The sequence below is a fragment of the Neltuma alba genome, unplaced genomic scaffold (genome assembly GCF_004799145.2).
Source record: "Neltuma alba isolate B1F8T4 unplaced genomic scaffold, ASM479914v2 tig00010114_pilon, whole genome shotgun sequence".
Classification (NCBI taxonomy): domain Eukaryota; kingdom Viridiplantae; phylum Streptophyta; class Magnoliopsida; order Fabales; family Fabaceae; genus Neltuma; species Neltuma alba.
Window position 1 is genome coordinate 229,759 of NW_021635066.1, and position 17,952 is coordinate 247,710.

General features: G+C 38.4%; 1 protein-coding gene across 1 annotated transcript; it reads left to right on the top strand.

Moving 5' to 3' along the window:
- The first annotated feature begins 362 nt into the window (after window positions 1-362).
- LOC114754214 (uncharacterized) lies at window positions 363-13,723 on the top strand. The gene is made up of 3 exons (XM_028942983.1): window positions 363-849; window positions 11,314-11,462; window positions 12,788-13,723. Exons 1-3 carry the CDS (start codon window positions 609-611, stop codon window positions 13,460-13,462), a joined length of 1,065 nt encoding a protein of 354 aa, XP_028798816.1. The 5' UTR covers window positions 363-608; the 3' UTR covers window positions 13,463-13,723.
- The last annotated feature ends 4,229 nt before the right edge of the window (window positions 13,724-17,952 follow it).

Consider the following 17,952-nt stretch of genomic DNA (forward strand, 5'->3'; position numbering starts at 1 on the left):
TCAAATATTAAAAAAAGTATATAAAATTAAAGAATTAAGAATACACTTTTATCAAAATAAAATGGAATACAATATTTCTACTATAATGTAAAAACAAAAAAAAAAAAAATTTGACGACACAATTTTTTAAAACGAAAAAAAGAGAGACAACATAAACAATTTTTAAGATTCCACGAATAAAATGCCCGGAAATGAGAAACGAAATGACCTGAATTTATCGGTGGGTTTCCATGGGTGAGAAGGCCAAGCCGACCGTAAACTTCTGTCAATGTGCTTCAGTTCAGCCGCCGGCGCAAGTTTACGTTACAACACTGTGACGCGCTAACATGCACCGGCAACGCACAAAATCGGTTAAATAGAGCATATTCTTGCGCGCACCCACTCTCCTCCTTTTCTAGAGCGTCCCTTTCACTGCCATCACTTCTCTCTTCTTTCCTGATCTTCCTCTGTTTCGCCCCTCCTTTGTTTATCTCCTTTTCAGCTTTTCTTATTTTCTTCGTCGTCGTTTCCAACGCTGAGATTGAAAGTCATCCGCAGACATCAAAATCCAGAAGAAAATCTTCTGGAATCATCTTTTCAGCAAAAGGCTCAATTGGGAGGGGTGTGGTATGGATCTGTGTGCTGTTCATGTCAAGAACATTACTCGGAGCCCTCTTTTGGTCAGAAACTCGTTTTACGAGAGACCCGCTTCTGGCAGGACTTTGGGAAGGACAGGAATTTCTTCCAGAGTTGAAGATGGGAGAATTTTTAAGATCAAAATTTTGAAGCGTAATGTATGCTTTAAAGGGTGTCAGCCATTTTCTGTGAAAGCTATGGGGAAGAAAAAAAATGACAATTCGTCGTCTTCAGGTTGCTTTATTTTCATATATCCTGAATTTACTTGATTCCGTGTTTGGATTGCTCTTTCTCTTTGTTTTTTTGGTGACCTTGAAATTGATAAGTGTGGCATTATAGTGTGTCCGCTTGTATGTAAAAGTGCTTTGTCTTTGAAGGATAGAATTTTCTGAGATATTTCATACTTGTTTAGCCGAAGATCGTTTCAGTCGTTTCGTTGTTTACTGAAAATCTATTAAGATATCAGAGACAGAAATGGCTGTGACTGACCGTGCATCACGTTTGCATTCGATCTTGATGAAAAAATATCATATTGTATAGAAAATATTCAACCCAAGTTAGCAAAAAACTTGGTGCGATATGGGCTGCTAGAGAACTCCATCATATATAGTGCATTGGGAAACGGTGTGAAAGAGATGAGAAATTTAATCTTTCCATCAGAGGAAATTGGGTCTTTCATCAAGATATGTTTCCAAATAACGAGGCTTGCCTAGATTTTTCACATGTTGGCTGAATATGGAAATGAAGTACACTAATATTACAATAAAATCTTCATTCCCCAATTGAGCTACAACATTTTTAGTGTTTTGTATGTGTGAGTGAGTGTTGGTTACAGCAGGTTTCATATTTTAACACTTGCCCTTGCTGGTCCAAGGCATAAATTGTTATGTGATAAGGGGGATAGATACTTCCTGTGCAGCTCACAAGTCTTTTTACCGTTTTCTCTCCTATAGTTGGAAGTTTATACAGAATTTGATATATTGATTTTCTTTCCTCCATCAGAATTGACTTGTTGTAAGTCACATCTGATTTGCCAAGTCTGTGTTTCAACACTTTCTCTTATCATTTAGATAGTTGGGTTGAGACTTGAAAACACGATTTGAAGTTGGAAGAGAATAAATAAAATGAAAGAATTCTAGAAGCAAAGCTTTCCTGGAATGCATTCCGGACATTGAGTGGGAATTTGAGTCAATGGTGTGTACAAAAGTGTTGAAGGGAGAGAGATAAGGGAAATTGAGGGAGTAGAAAGATATGCAGATTGGGGGGGGGGGGGTAGTGACTCTATTCATAATCATTCCAAGCCTCCTCCTAAGCCACCTTTTTATAGCACTTAGCTACTAATTGTAATATCTCCTACTTACCCTAATCTCCTAATTAACTTCTTTTATATTAAATTTACATATCAGCCAAGAATTTCCTTCTTCGCAGTTCCCATTTTAGATCAAGCTTTATGATAAGCTTATTAAAGAAAATATATTTTTGGGTTAAGGTGCGCCCAACACACCGAACTATTTTTCTAAGTGTACCCAGTGTCTTAAAATAATTTTCGGTACATCTAGTGTCCCAAACTAATTAAAACGGTGCATCCATATCTTAGGCTAACAAAAAAGTTAAGTTTGACCGTTACTTTGCTGACTCAGCTGAAGGTTGACCAAAAAATCCTACGTGGCGGACACGCAGGCATCTGATGTGTATTATTTTGACGAGTTGAGGTGCGCCTAGCACCCTGAATTATTTTTCCAGGTGCACCTAATGTCCTAAAGTAATTTTTGGTACATCTAGTATCCCAAACTAATTAAAACAGTGTGTCCACATCTCAAGCTAACAGAAAAGTCTTGTTTGACCTTTACCTTGTTGACTCAGCTAAAGGTTGACTGAAAAATCCTATATGGCAGACATGCAGGCATCTGATGTGTATTGTTTTGACTAAAACTCCCAAGATGAGCCCGATGGTGGCGGGTGTTTTCTTGGGGGACGACGGAGTGACCAAGGGGAAGTTTACTGTGTTCTATGTGGAGGAAAGCAAATGTGAGTCGGATGAGGAGTTGACAAAGGCGGAGACGGAAGTGTGCTGTGACGGCAGTTGCGGCTTCAAATCAGAGTGGTAGAAGAAATAGGATAGAATGTTAAAGACGAGGATGAGATTGAATGGGTGGTATATGTATCAACATTTAAGAGGGTGGATCGGTGGTCTTTCATTTTTTTAAGTTTAAAAACTGGTAGAAGATAAATGTTAGAAGAAGAGGAAATAAACTAAATTTTCAGTCAAAATAATACATATCAGACGCTTGTGTGTCCGCCATGTAGGATTTTTTGGTCAACTTTTAGCTGAGTTAGCAAGGTAATGGTCAAACGAGACTTTTCTGTTAGCCTGGGATGTGGACGCACCGTTTTAACTAGTTTGGGATACTGGATACACCAAAAATTACTTTAGGACACTAGGTGTACCTGGAAAATAGTTTGGGATGCTGGGCGCATCTTAACACGTCAAAATAATACACATCAGACGTCGGCATGTCGGTCACGTAGGATTTTTTGGTCAACCTTTAGCTAAGCCAGCAAGATAACGGTCAAACTTAACTTTTCTGTTAGCCTAAGATATGGATGCATCGTTTTAATTAGTTTGGGACACTGGATATACTAAAAATTACTTTAGGACACTGGGTGCACCTTGAAAAATAGTTTGGGGTGTTGGGTGCACCTTAACCCTATATTTTTCTTACATCTATTATGTATTGATATAATTTTAAGTTGAACACAAATTCCAATATCATGTTTGAGGAGAACAACGATAGAAGGGGATGGAATTCTTCCTTGATTAATTTAGAATGTATAGGGGAGATTATATACAGAGTAAATGAATCAGGCCTAATAATGAGAAGCTGAGAATCATGCAAATACAAGCTAGACCAGCTTTCCTGCCATGTGTTGGTACCTTCCTCTGTCCATACTCTTACCCAAGTCTTCTTCATCACTGATTTTGTCAACTCTTGTGGGAGTATCACTCGGCTTGCACCCTATCATATTTGTCTCTTGTAGGAGGTCCATAATGTAGTTTAATTGTGAAATGTAAATTTCCTTTCTCGACCAGGCAGCCTCCATTCCCAGGAAATATTTCATCTCCTCGAGATCTTTGATTTGGAATTCTCATGCCAATTCTCCCTTGATTTGATCAATTTCCGTCAAGTTATCACTTGTAAGAACAATGTCATCTATGCACATAGCCAGAACTACGATTTTTCTGTGCTGATGTTTAAGGAATAGAATGTGGTCACTTTGGCCTCGAGTATATCATGGCGCTTTTAGGACTCGAGTGAATAACCATGCACGGGGGGACTGTTTTAGTCCATATAGTGACTTCCTAAGTTTACAGACTTGATTTGATCTCTTTCCCAAGAATCCGGCGGTAGGTTCATGTGTACTTCCTCTTTCAGGTCTCTATTGAGAAATGCATTTTTGACATCTAGTTAGAGTAATGACCAATCTAGATTCGTATCCAGTGACAAGAAGACTCTGATAGTATTTAATTTTGCTACAAGTGCAAGAATCTCCGCATAATCCAACTCATAAACCTGAGAGAAACCCTATGCAACAAGTTTTGCCTTATATCTGTCAAGGCTACCATCTGCAAGGTATTTTAGGGTAAACATGTACTTACAACCAATTGTTTTTTTTGCTCTTTGGTAGGTCCACTACTTCCCATGCTCCATTTTTTTTCAAGGCCTCCATCTCTTCCATAACAACTTGCCTCCACTTAGGGATGACAAGCATTTCATCTATATTGTTTGGTACTCTGACACTGTATAAGTGAGAGATAAAAGCATGGTACTTTAAGGAAAGAGCTTTATATGAGACAAAGCTTTTGATTGGATGCTTTGCTCTAGGCATTTTCCTTACTACAATGGGCAAGTTAAGGTCAGACCTCTGATCATTATGAGGCACCTACTCATCATGAGTCACACCTTGTTTCTTTCTTAGGTTTGCCTCTAGTTCTGGCTCTTGACACATGCTGGATGCCTAAGGAACCTCATCTTTCTTATGTCTTCGATTGTAGATCTTTACAGGCTTAGGTTTAGTAGTGTCTCTCCCTGGAATAGATTTTCCATTATTACTAGGCACTTCCTCACTTTCAGGTTCCCCAAGTATGGGTTTGTCAAGTAGAATTTCCTAAGGCAACTGAGACTCGGATTCGGGTTTGTGTTCAGGTTCAGGTTCAGGTTCAAGTATCATGGGATTATTGATGGTGTTGGTGTTGTTATTCAATTCACTCTAGTTCTCCCCCTGAATTGAATACTCAGAACAGTAGGAAACAATTTCATGGAACTGACATCACAGGTGACAAAGATGCGTTTAGTAACAGGATCATACCACTTGTATCCTTTTTGGGATGCAGAGTAGCCTAGGAAGATGCATCGCACAACTTTAGAGTCAAGTTTGTTGGAGTAATGAAGGTGAACATAAGTGTTGCAGTCAAAAACTTTCAAAGGCAATATATTTTTAAGGTATGGGAGATTGTAGTGGTCATGAAGGACTTGGAGGGGTGTTCGGTAAGACAAGGGTTTGCTGGGCATGCGATTGATGAGGAAAATGGTTGTGAGAACAGCGTCGTCCCAATGTTATTGGGGAACGTTAATACCAAGCATAATAGCCCGAGCACTTTTGAGAATATGTTTGTTTTTCCTTTCAGCGATCCCATTATGTTGTGGGCTATAAGGACAAGTGCTTTTATGGATAATGCCTTGATCTTTGAGGAAAGTGGAGAGGGCATGGTTCATATATTCCGGTGCCATTATATCTGTGTAGTGTTTAGATTTTTGTCTCATACTGAGTTTGAATCATGTGATAAAAGTCAATGAATGTTTGGTAAACTTCAGTTTTGTCCTTCAGAAGGAAAAGCCACCTCACACATGTGTCTGATAGGTGACCCATGATGGGCCCATAGATCACTATGTATCGTTGTGAAAGGCTTTGATGCATGATAAGGGATGTTAGAAAACAAAGTTCAATGATGTTTGGCGCGTTCACTAGAATCACAGTAAAAAGGAGTACAATCTTTATTTGAGCAAATTGAGGGGAACATTGGAGACATATAATTAATATTTGGATGTCCTAACCTTTTGTGCCACAGCTCCAATTCACTAGTCCTAGGGAGAGACACCTTATTACAAGATCTAACATGTAAATTCTCACTTTCATTCAGGTAGTAAAGTCCATCGAACACCTTCGCAGTGCGAATCGTCATCCTCGTGAGCGCATCCTGAAAAACAAAGCAGGTAGTGAAGAAATTAACATGGCACCGTTCATCCTTTGCCAATTGATTGATAGACATTAAACTACACTTTAAATTTGGCACATGGAGAACATAATGAAGAATGAGGGTAGAGGAGGCTTTGATGCTCCCAATACTAGCTACCACAGAGTCAGAAGCATCAGTAGTCTTAATAGTAATTTGCGCTTGAACAAGTGTGTAATTGGTGAATAAGGAAATATCATCTATCATGTGATCAGATGCACGAAAATCAATTATCCAACAATTTCCAATAGTCATACTTTTAATTGTGGCTGATACTTTGAAAAAATTACCTCGTTTGACAATAGTAGCAGTGGGTTGTTTTTGAGGTTGTTGGTTGTTGTGTAAAGCAGTGAGCATGTCTGTTATGTTTTTTAGCGGATCTTCCTGTAGAGTAGACGAGGAAGGACAAGGTTCATCATCCTTCGATGCCTCTACGACATAGCTACGTCCTCGATATTTTTTGGGTTTCCTATCCTTGGTGTGCTTGGTCTTTTTACAGTGTTTGCAAGGAGGACAACTCTTTCTATTCCGTTGCTCTGTGGTGCGGACAGCTAGAGTGGACACCTCTATTGCATGGCTACATGGTGCTGGGTCTCTTTTCAACTTGACTTTTCTTCTGTAGTCTTCTCTTCACGAGATGGTGAAGCCTTCACGAACAGATGGCAAGGGCTTATTGTTTAGGATTCGTCCCCAAACATCATCAAACATTGGGTCAAGTCCTACAAGCAGTTCAAAGAGACATTCTTCTTCAACTTTCTTTTTGCTACTTGCTACATCCTCTAGATGGTGCCACTTTTCATCACTAACTAAATCAAGTCCTGCCACAGAGATACCTTTTCGAGATAATACTTCTTAAGGCTATGTGTATCTTGTTTCGATTTCCATATCTTAGCTTTTATTTCAAATACTTGAGCAGCATTCTGACTATCACTATAAGCTTCCTTCACTACCTCCTAGATATCACGTGCTGAAGGCAAGAACATAAAGCTCTTCGTAATTGTTGGAGCCATTGCATTCACAAGCCAGGACGACACCATCACATGTCTTTTGACTTCTAAGTCCTCTATGCCTTGACATTGGATGAAGGAGGAGCCGCCGTGTCATTGGTGACATGCCTTAGTCGGCCCCGACCATCAAGCGCAAGTCCCATTGACTGTGCATATTCTTTGGAGTTTTCACCAGAGAGTTTCTCTGGAACGAACATCGCTGCCAAGCTTTCAAAAGCAGCAGCAATAAGGCGTGACATACCATTTGCGAAGGACCCATTGGTTGTTGGGTTCGATTTGGTGGATATCATCTCTGGATGTTGGGTCGACTCCATCTCAGTGTTGGAAGAATGGGACGTTGCCCCAGTGCTCTAATACCATGAAGAGAACAATGGCAGAAGGGTATGAAATCAAATTCTTTCTTGATTAATTCAGAATGTACAGGGGAGATTATATACAAAGTAAATGAATCAGGGAGGCTGAGAATCATGCAAATATAATCAGGAAATAATTTTGAAATTTAAACTCCTAATCTATATACAATAAAGGCCTATAAAATCTCCTAAATCGTTGCGATTTCCTACAATATCCTCTACAAACTGCCTTACTGTCTGAACAATGGCGCAAGAGAACTTTCTTTTGTCTTTGAGAAAGGACTATGTGGTTCCTTGAAAGGGTATATCTCAATGTTTTAAGATTTGTTCGTTGTAATGACTAAACTTGATTCACAACTTCAGCATTGTAAAAGGGATTCTTTTTCTTTGGTGCTGTGCTTCCTTGATAACTTACAAAACTTGTTGTAATGTCATAAGTGTCGATGGTAGCCCCCATGGTGAAATGGTGTGGTGATCTAGGGACTGATTGAGTCCTTGCTATGAAGCCCTCAAGTCATGGCAGATGCTATGGCTGTGGTGGTCGTAACTATGGTAGTTGCCATATTGTTAATGATAGGGGGACAAGACTGTCACCTTAGTCCTTATTCTTTCTTATGTATAGCCAATGGCTCTTGTTTTTAGGGGTAAAAAGGCATATCGAAATTCCTGATCTATGACTGAGGCTTTGAGGTTGAGGGATACAATGAAGCATCCTTAAGCTCTTAAGTCCCGGAGGAATTCTGATCCAGGTTACTTGTGGAATTCTTTAACCTCTAATTGGTTTATGTTTTCGTTCATCATCTTGAACTTTTTGCTTATCCGTCTGTCTTTTTCTCTAGATGAAAATTATAGCAATCCAAAAGCTTGAGCTTTGTTCCATTGGTTTCTATTGAGTTGACGTTTTCCTTCAGTAATTATAGCTAATGCAGTCCTTTTGTTGTAGTTATGGTTTTTGTTAACAAAAATAACAACAATAATGTAAGGTTATTCCGAATTTTACTCAAACACTGGAGAAAACTGGATTAGGGATGGGAGATCACATGTAACTATATTATTTATTAATGCTGATGGATAACGTTTACTTAATCAAAACTAGAGGGACTGGATTGACACTTCTGTAATTCATGTGTGGTAGCGTCATCAAATGTGTATTTAATCATTTGGGTTATTTCTTGAAAAGGCTGCCATACCTCAATATGTGTCCTACTATGCCATCTGCCATGGATATGCTTGCCCCATATTGGGCTTCATACTCCATTGATATCAATGAACTTCGAGAAATTTTCTCACCATTTAATAGTCAACAGGTTTCATGAACTTGGAACAATTAGATGCTGCTATAAATTAGAAGCCGTCTGGTATTATGTTCATCCGGCTATCTTAAATTTCAGGATCCATAAATATGCCATCTCAGGTTGAAAATATAGTGTAGAATATAGAGAGTGAATATTAGTCAAGTTGAATATTTATTAGGTGCATAAGATTCAAAACATGCATGTCATAGTAGCATATTACAAAAGGTTATAAATACAAATTGAGAATTCATATGTAGACTTTAAAGAAGGCTACTTTTGAAAATCGGCTCTTCCCAGGGCTATTTGATCAGATAATGAGGAACAAGAGAGTATCAAAAAGTCCTGAAAGGCAGATGTGATGGGGATGCCTCCTTAGGACTGAAAAATTTTTATCCAAAGATGATCTTTATCTTTAAGCAATGTCACAGCCAGCGCATTTGATTTTGGCCTTCATTACCGTCAGCAATTGATACAGACAGGCTAGTGTAGCTGAGCTATACAGAAGTAAGTATCTTATACAGAAGATAGTGTAACACAAGGACATATCAGAAATGCAAATTAGTTATAATAAGACCTGTTGCCGGGTGCTTTTGCCACCCAACAATTATGGGGGTTCAAATCTCTGAAGTTCACCTTTCCTAATTTGTACAAAATACCAATTATATTATTTGCGCTAACTTTCTATTTCCATATCAAACACGAGACTCTTAAATATCATTGTATCCATTGGTCTCCCCCCCCCCCCCCAAAAAAAAAAACAAAAATATGTTGTTTTCTTTTTCCCCCATTAAAATTCGATTTTAGGTCAATTTCACTGGGGCTTTTATACTTCTTTCTCTCTGTTGCTGCTTCCTGCTTGTTTAGCTGTTTAGCATGATAATTTATAATGAGAACCACAATTAATTCATGCTTTTAAGGAATTTTGAAACTCCTCAATTTAACAAGGGTTTCAATCCTTCCATAGGGATTGAACCTTCAAATTGCAAGTGACCTTTTGTAAGATTTTCAAAGAGTTCAAACCAAAGGAAGATTTTATATTAAGTCGTTGAAACATGATCCGGATTACAAATATGGAAATTTCCTATATTATATTATTAAAAATCTGAACCTTTTTATGTAATTTTTTTACTATTTCTTTGGTAAAATTAACATTTTAGTTATATATTTTTAGTATCATGTGTTGTATTATTTTTATATTATTTTGCATCATTTTCTATCTGATGACTTTTCTATCATATAAAATTATTTGAAGTTATTATTAATAAATGTTAAGAATAAAAATATAAATTAATAAAAAAATCATAGGTAATTATGTATTTCAGAAACATTTGACCCTGCCCTCATAAGTTGTTTTCTAGCCGTGCCATTAATTTTAGCATATACCTTAATTTGCTTTGATACTGTTTCTGACATTAAGAACTTACTGTACCAAATGACTTCATTCTTGGCCCTACCTCTTAAATGAAACATAGCCGATAAGTCCAATTTGTGTTTGAAGTTTCGGATAACTTTTTATGTGTTGAGTTATCTGGTTTTTATGCTTGTAAGATTATAGACTGGGTCTATTTTGTGCTTTTGAATATGCTATGATGGTAGTTATTGTAAGATATCATGTAAAGTCTGTATCGTGTTTAAATCCTACTAATTGCATTTTATGACAGTTTCTTTCCATCATGACATGAAAATAATCTTAGCTTCACCTTTTTAGGTGACCACTTCCCTGACTTTTGATAACTCAAGTCTCCTTTTAGCTAATCCTGCCAATTGCCTGCATCGTTTGTTACATGTAACCCTTGATAACTGGATTACTGCTCTGTCAGTCTTCTCCCTTGTTTCCCTTGTTTTTATACTCCTTGCCGAACTTGTCTTTTCTAGTGTCCTGGAGCCATCTTCTCTTATAAACATGGCCCAATGGACTACTCGGTTCATTATATTACTCTGAAATATTTTATTTTGTGGAGTTTAAAAGATACATTTCACTTTTCAAAAGAAGGAAATTCAAATAAATTCAAATATTTGCGCATAAAAGTCAGTCTTGGATAGAAAACTTATTCTATTCACTTTGTTGATGAATTTTCTTTGCAAGCTTTCAATGATACCTAATTTCCGTGATCTTGTGTATGCATTCATTGGCTAGAAATAGCAAGCTAACTTTTTCCCTTTTCAATTCTTGCATGTTATGTGTTTATCATAAAAATGGGAATAACCCAAAGTGAGCATTGACCAGCTCTTTTATGCCATATGATAGCAGCCAGCCACCATGGAATCTTGGGGAGGAAAAAAGGACTGAGCTTCTAAGACTCTGTTTTCTCAGATTTAGAATGAGATCCCAGGGTTGTAAACATCTAGAAGACAGCAGTGCGAGTGTTAGGTGATCAGTCAGTACTCATTAAGTATTTCACACGTAATCTGGATTTAAAGTTGTTGTGGAAGATGAATTAGGAATTGAACTATTGGGAACTACATGATTAGTGGCTGAACGAGTGTGTTGTCTGATTTTGGTGTATTAACACTGACCGGTAAATTGTCCCAAAAAAATCGAACTAATTTTATGCAATACTTCTCAAATATATTGTCTGTATATATTGTCTTCAAAGAAGACTGCAGATTGTAGGGAGTTGGATATGCGTTTTAACTAAGGTTGGCCAGTAAAATATCAATTTCTTTTCTTTTTCCTAATCATTACTTTGATTTTTTATAACTAATATGATTTCACTGGATCTAATGAGTAGAATCTTCATTCATTGCAGGAGATGGTGAGCATTCTATCCCTGAAGGAGATGGTGTTCGAGATAACAATTCCTCTGATGGCAACAAATCAGACATGAATTCTGGGGGATCTGATCGTACTAATTTGGATTGGAGAGAATTCCGAGCAAAGCTATTAAGAGATGAGCTGGTAATATATTTGTTCCTTGAAAGCATATCTAGCTGTCATCTCTTATTCTTCTCTAGCTCCTGTTTTACGTGGACAATTTTGATTTTTGAGTTTTGAAAATGTATTTACATTTGAGAACATGTGTTATATTCTAGGCTCAAACATGCAGTAGAGAGAAATCTGGTCTGAGATCTGAACACACACACACACGGAGGAACCCTATCTTGAAGACATAATCACATCTCTTTCCTAATTTATATGTGTATATGTTGGAAAAGTGACCGTTATTTCCACCATTCAAGTTTGCTGATTTCTGTAGGTTATATATCCTTTAGGGGTGCACATGAGAGAAAAGATCCAAGACTGCATTATTAACCTCACCTATGTAAGATCACATCAGCAAGTAGCTGATCTTCTAACCAAACCCCTTGACAAGGCACAGTTTGATGAATTAGTTAGCAAGTTGGGAATGCTCGATATCCATTTGCCAGCTTGAGGGGGAGTGTTGGAAAAGTGACCTTTATCTCCACCATTTAAGCTTGCTGATTTCTCTAGGTTATATCCCTGATTTCTTGGGATTAGGATATATTATGTCTTTTATTTCTGGCAGATTATGTGGGATTTCCACATCTGTTTTACTTCTATATATTTCTCCATACTTTGCACTATTATCAATAATAAGAAGAGATTCTAAAGATTCATAGTATATATTTGGTAGCTTGAAGTTGCAACTGAATTATGACTTGTAGCATTTTGTTTGGGAGAATGACATTTACGTACCATTAAAATGGGACATTTTGTGAGACCATTCTATCGTATGCCTGTTTTAATGGTACGTAGACATCATTCTCCCCATTTTTTGGCTAAGAAGATTTTGATTTTTGAAAAATACATGCTCCGAAATTAGAATATAACATGATTGCATTTTTGCTTGAATGGTGGATAGCTTAGTAGCTAACTAGAGCATTCAAGTCGTGTTTCATACATTCTCTGGTAATGTCCTTCTTGGCCTCGATGCTTCAAACTTCAAAGGTTGTGGTGATTTCCTTATTCTTCGTGCCTGTCATAGAAACATGCATGGTAGTTGCGAGATTATGCCTTTTTGATTGATCTGCCATAATGCCAGCGATTTGGGTCAATGAATTGGTTAAAGCCACGACTTGATTTTGCCTGTCCTTTGATTATACCACTTAAAAGCTAAAAATTTCTACGCTAGATGCTTATCTTTCTGACTTCTTGTATTGCTAATCTCTCTTCGTGAAGAATCAACTATTTCGAATTGGTGCACATGTAAGAAGTAATGAAAAATTGGTACTTATATCTTAAAGCACTCACTTGATCAACAGAAAGAAGTAGCAGAATCTGATGCTCAAAATCAAGGCGGGACATTGCACAGCTCCAAACCACTTGGCCCAAAGTGGGCTCACCCTATTCCAGTGCCTGAGACTGGTTGTGTACTTGTTGCCACAGAAAAGCTTGATGGTATTCGCACATTTGAAAGAACTGTCGTACTACTCCTCAGATCTGGAACTAGGCACCCACAAGAAGGGCCTTTCGGAGTTATCATCAATCGTCCTCTTCACAAAAAGATTAAACACATAAATCCTACTAATCTTGATTTAGCAACCACTTTCTCTGACTGTTCGTTGCATTTTGGGGGACCTCTCGAGGCAAGCATGTTTTTGTTAAGAACAGGGGAGAAGTTGAAGCTACCAGGATTTGAAGAGGTGATCCCCGGCCTATGCTTTGGAGCTCGAAACAGTTTGGTTGAAGCTGCAGTGCTCGTGAAGAAGGGATTACTGAAGCCACAGGATTTCAGATTCTTCGTTGGCTATGCAGGATGGCAGCTGGATCAGTTGAGAGAGGAGATTGAGTCAGATTATTGGTATGTGGCTGCATGTAGCTCAAGTTTGCTTTCTGGCGCTTCAACAGATTCCTCAGAAAATTTGTGGGGTGAGATTTTGCAACTCATGGGTGGCCATTACTCTGAATTGAGCCGGAAGCCCAAGCAAGATATATAGTTGCTAGCTTATCATCTATGCTTCATGAATTGAAGTCTCTTGACAGATAATGAAGCATGCTTTGTAATCAGGATGCTATGTGGGGGGAGCCAAAAATGTACATAAGTTCTCTTTGATGCAAAATACTTGGATATATTTCTTCTCTGGCCTTCACTATTATTCATTTCAGTAGCAATTCCACTCTATAGGAGTTTTGTAAGTATGCTTGTTATATATAGCTCAGCTAAAGGATAAGATCAAGTTTTCTGCTTTGGCTTGGAATTTTTCCATGGCACCTTTCGGTTATTTTGCCAAGTAGAGATGTAGAATTACCTTAGAAAAAGTTTTAAACTAGGAAAATCTCCCAAACAAAAAAAGATTGTTAAATTTTAAAATTTCAAATCAGTATTGGTTATTATACTCGTGAAGAAAATGACTATACTTAAAAAACAAATGACAACACATTTTTATAATAATTTTTGATTTGGTGGTCATTTTTTTGGGGGATTTTCTCTTTTAAAATTGGATATAATTGTCCTTTACTAAGTTGGGCTTTGCTCAATTTAAGCAAATGCATGGGGTATGAAATTCAAGTTTTTTTTACATCTCTTTTTTCCCTGCAAACTCACCTCAGCACAAGGCATTCAGTATTTCAGCTCATTCACATTTCCATTTGGGTCACTGTTGCCTTTATTGAGAAGAGAATTAGTTTACGAAGGAGTGAGATGAGTGAGAAACCTAGTGAGAGAGAGGGTGTGCACGATAGATGTAGGATCAACCCGGATGCTACGCTGGAGGTGGGAATGGAACAATCCAAGAAGGAGGAAGATTTACTAGGAAGACATGTCAAGAAACTGAATGCAGATATTGAGATGAAAGAATGCCTACAGGATGAAAATCCGAAATAGAGGACAAGTGGACAACAACCTGAAATATGGACCTCAACTATTAAGGAAGGACAGAGAACTCAGATTTCTTACAAAGCTATGCTAGTAGGACACGAGAAACGAGCTTTTAATCTAGATTTGGAGGAGCAAATGAAAGAGTGGTTGAAAGAGGAGGATGACACAGCCCCCTAGTTGACTGAAGACCAGAAGAAGATTTTTGACTCGCTTCCGAAGTTAAACATGCTAGATGAATGATTGAACAAATTATGCAGACCTTGGAAAGATGTTCTAATAATCTCCTTGCTTGGAAAGAGAACTAACCTGAATATGATGAGGGATAGAGTCTCGGCGCTACTCAAGTCTAACAGCTTTGAACTCATTGATCTACCCAACTATTATTACGTCTTTTGAACTGATAACAAAGAATTAAGTAAAAGACTTTTATTTGACGGACCTTGGGTTATACAGGGATTCTATTTAGCTGTCCAGAGGTAGAGCCTGAATTTCAACCCATTCTGCAACAAAGTAAAGAAACTAGCGGTCTGGGTAAGAATTCCGACGCTATCGATGCACTGCTACACAGAGAGTTTCTTGCTGGAACTAGGAAATGTGATCGGTAGAGCTTTAAAGGTTGACCTCAACACTCTAGCACAATGCAAAAACAACAACCTAGTTGTAGAAAGAGGGAAATTTGCAAGAGTTAGTGTGGAAATAGATCTTAATAGGCACCTCCAATCCAGATTTGTGATCAGAAAAAAAGTGTATACAGTGGAGTACGAGGGGCTTGACATTATCTGTTTTAGTTGTGAAATGTATGGGCATAATAAAGAGCAATGCTCCATCAATGAATCAAATGAGGGCCAGACAACAAGAGAAGAAACACTGGGTAATCAAGCTCCGGCGCCGATCAACACAACCGACGGAAAACAACCTGGTTGGTAATTGGCGATTTTAATGCCTATCTCTCTAGTGAAGATAAAAAGGGTGGCTCAAATCCTAATCTCAGATCTATGAAATAGTTTGGTGAATGCATTCAAGAACCTATCTGCTGGAAGTGGAGTGCATAGGGGAAAGATTCACCCGGGAGAGAGATCTTCTGAAGGAACGTATTGACTGGGCCTTTATGAATATGGAATGGCATGCTCTGTATCCCTTTACTGTGGTGTAACATCTTAATAAATTTGGGTCGGATCATAGGCCTATTCTGCTGAAAAGCTCTCCTAAAAGGTCAACAAGAGGCCTAATATGCCTTTTTGATGCCAAGCAGCTGGACTTTGGAGGAGGGCTTTGATGAAGTAGTGAGAAATTGCTAGAAAAGGAAGGATTGGGCGAAAAAATTAAGTCCTTGGCCAGAGAAGCAGGGGATTGGAACAAGAAAAAAATAGGGAATCTTTCTACCAAAAAAAGGAATCTGCTTAATAGAATAGAAGGGGTAGAGTGGGCCTGCTGAAGAAGAGATGGTCAACATCTAGTCTAGGTTGAAAGAGAGTTATGGAGAGATTATAATAAGGTCCTTGCACAAGAGGAATTGCTGTGGTACCAAAAATCTCGCTGTAATTGGTTGAAATGGGGAGATAGAAATAGCAAGTTCTTTCATACTACTGCTCTAATCAGAAGAAGGAAGAATAGAATAGAGGGACTCAAAAATTCTGAAGGTGAATGGATCTTTGATCAGGATAGATTAAAAAGCATGGCAGTGAACTATTATGGGGAACTATTTAAAAGTGAGAGAAAAACCGGTGGCCATCTACAAACTGTAAATAATTTCCCCCCTCTAAATGAAGCAGATACTTGCAATCTAGCTGCAGGAGTCACTAATAAAGAAATTAGGAGAGCAGTCTATGAGCTTGGAGCTTTTAAGGCACCAGGGCCAGATGGGATACAAGCTTTCTTCTACCAAGAGTACTAGGGGCTAATAAGGGAGTCGGTCTGCGATATGGTTAAAGCTTGCTTCTTGGAGCCTTGGAACGTTATCGAGCTAAATGACACAAACTTAGTGCTTATTCCTAAAATAGAAAAGCCAGAGATGATGAAAGATTTTAGACCAATCTCACTGTGTAACGTTAGCTACAAGATCATTACCAAAGTGATTAGCAGCAGGCTGAAACACATTATGGGGAAAGTTGTTGGAAGCCACCAGTGCAATTTTATTTCAAGAAGACAAAGCAGTGACAATATAATTATAGCACAGGAAGTCATCCATTCTATGAAATCGAAGCAAGGCAACAGCGGATGGCTAGCTGTAAAGGTGGATTTAGAGAAAGCTTATGATAGACTAGAGTGGAGCTTCATCTTGAATACCCTGCAAGAAATTGGCCTTAATAGGAAATTGTGTGATCTCATTATGGCCTGCATAAAAAACTCATCTTTCAAAGTATTGTGGAATGGTGAAACCTCAAGTCCTATTCTTCTATCTAGAGGAATTAGACAGTTTTGCCGTACATTTTTACCCTTTGCATAGAACAGTTGAATCACATCATCAAAGATGCCATTGAGGAAGGGGATTGGACACCAATCCAGCTTAGTATAGGAGGCCCGCTGCTATCACACCTCTTCTTTGCCGATGACTTAATTCTCTTTAGGGAAGCTTTAACTACTCAGGTGGACATAATGCTTGATTGTATTAAGAGATTTTGTGACATGTCCAGACAGAAAATGAATAAGATGAAAACAAAAGTTTGCTTCTCTAAGAATGTTCATTTTTCTCGAGCTATGGAACTAAGCCAACGGATGGGAGTTGGCTTGACAGGTGACTTGGGTAAATATTTAGGGATCCCCCTTGTACATAGAAGAGCCTCTTATGTTACTTTTGCTCCCATAGTAGAGAAAGTTCATCAGAGAATGGTTGGTTGGAAGGGAAGCTGTCTCAACCTCGCAGGAAGGGCTACTTTAATACAAGCAGTACTATCTGCTCTCCCCACCTACCACATGCAAACAATGCTTTTGCCTCAAAGAATTGTGGTTGATCTTGAGAAGAGAAGTAGAAGTTTCTTATGGGGGGAGAAGGAGGAGGAAAAAAAACTCCATCTTCTCTCCTGGGACCTTGTAACGAAGTTGAAGGAAGAAGGAGGGTTGGGCATCAAAAATCTTTGGAAGTAGAATGAAGCCTTCATAATGAAGTTATGTTGGAATCTTCTCACCAACAGAGAAGCCCTTAGAGTTAAAGTCCTTTGGTCGAAATACAATTGTGGAGTAGATAAAATGCTGTCAGTTCATAAGAAGGCGGCCTCCTCTCTAACTTGGACAAGCATTTGCTCAATCTGGCCTAAATTTTCTAGAGGAGTAGGAGTAAGAATAAAAAATGGTGAACATGCAGCTTTCTGGTTGGACAACTGGTTAGAACTAAATATCCCTCTTATTGATCTTGTTCCTGGGTATGAGGTTGTGATTGATAAGAAGGAAAAGGTGAAGGATTATGTGAACAATTCAGGAGAATGGGACAGGGTTAAAATGGGGGCCTGGCTCCATCCCCACATCATAGATCGCATCATGAGTGCACACCCACCCTGTGAGGAGAGAGGAGAGGACAAGTTCATCTGGAAACCATCCACTGATGGTTGTTTTACTGTTAACTTTGCTTATCATTTTCTCTTTGCAGGTATCCATCATAATGTAGATAGCATC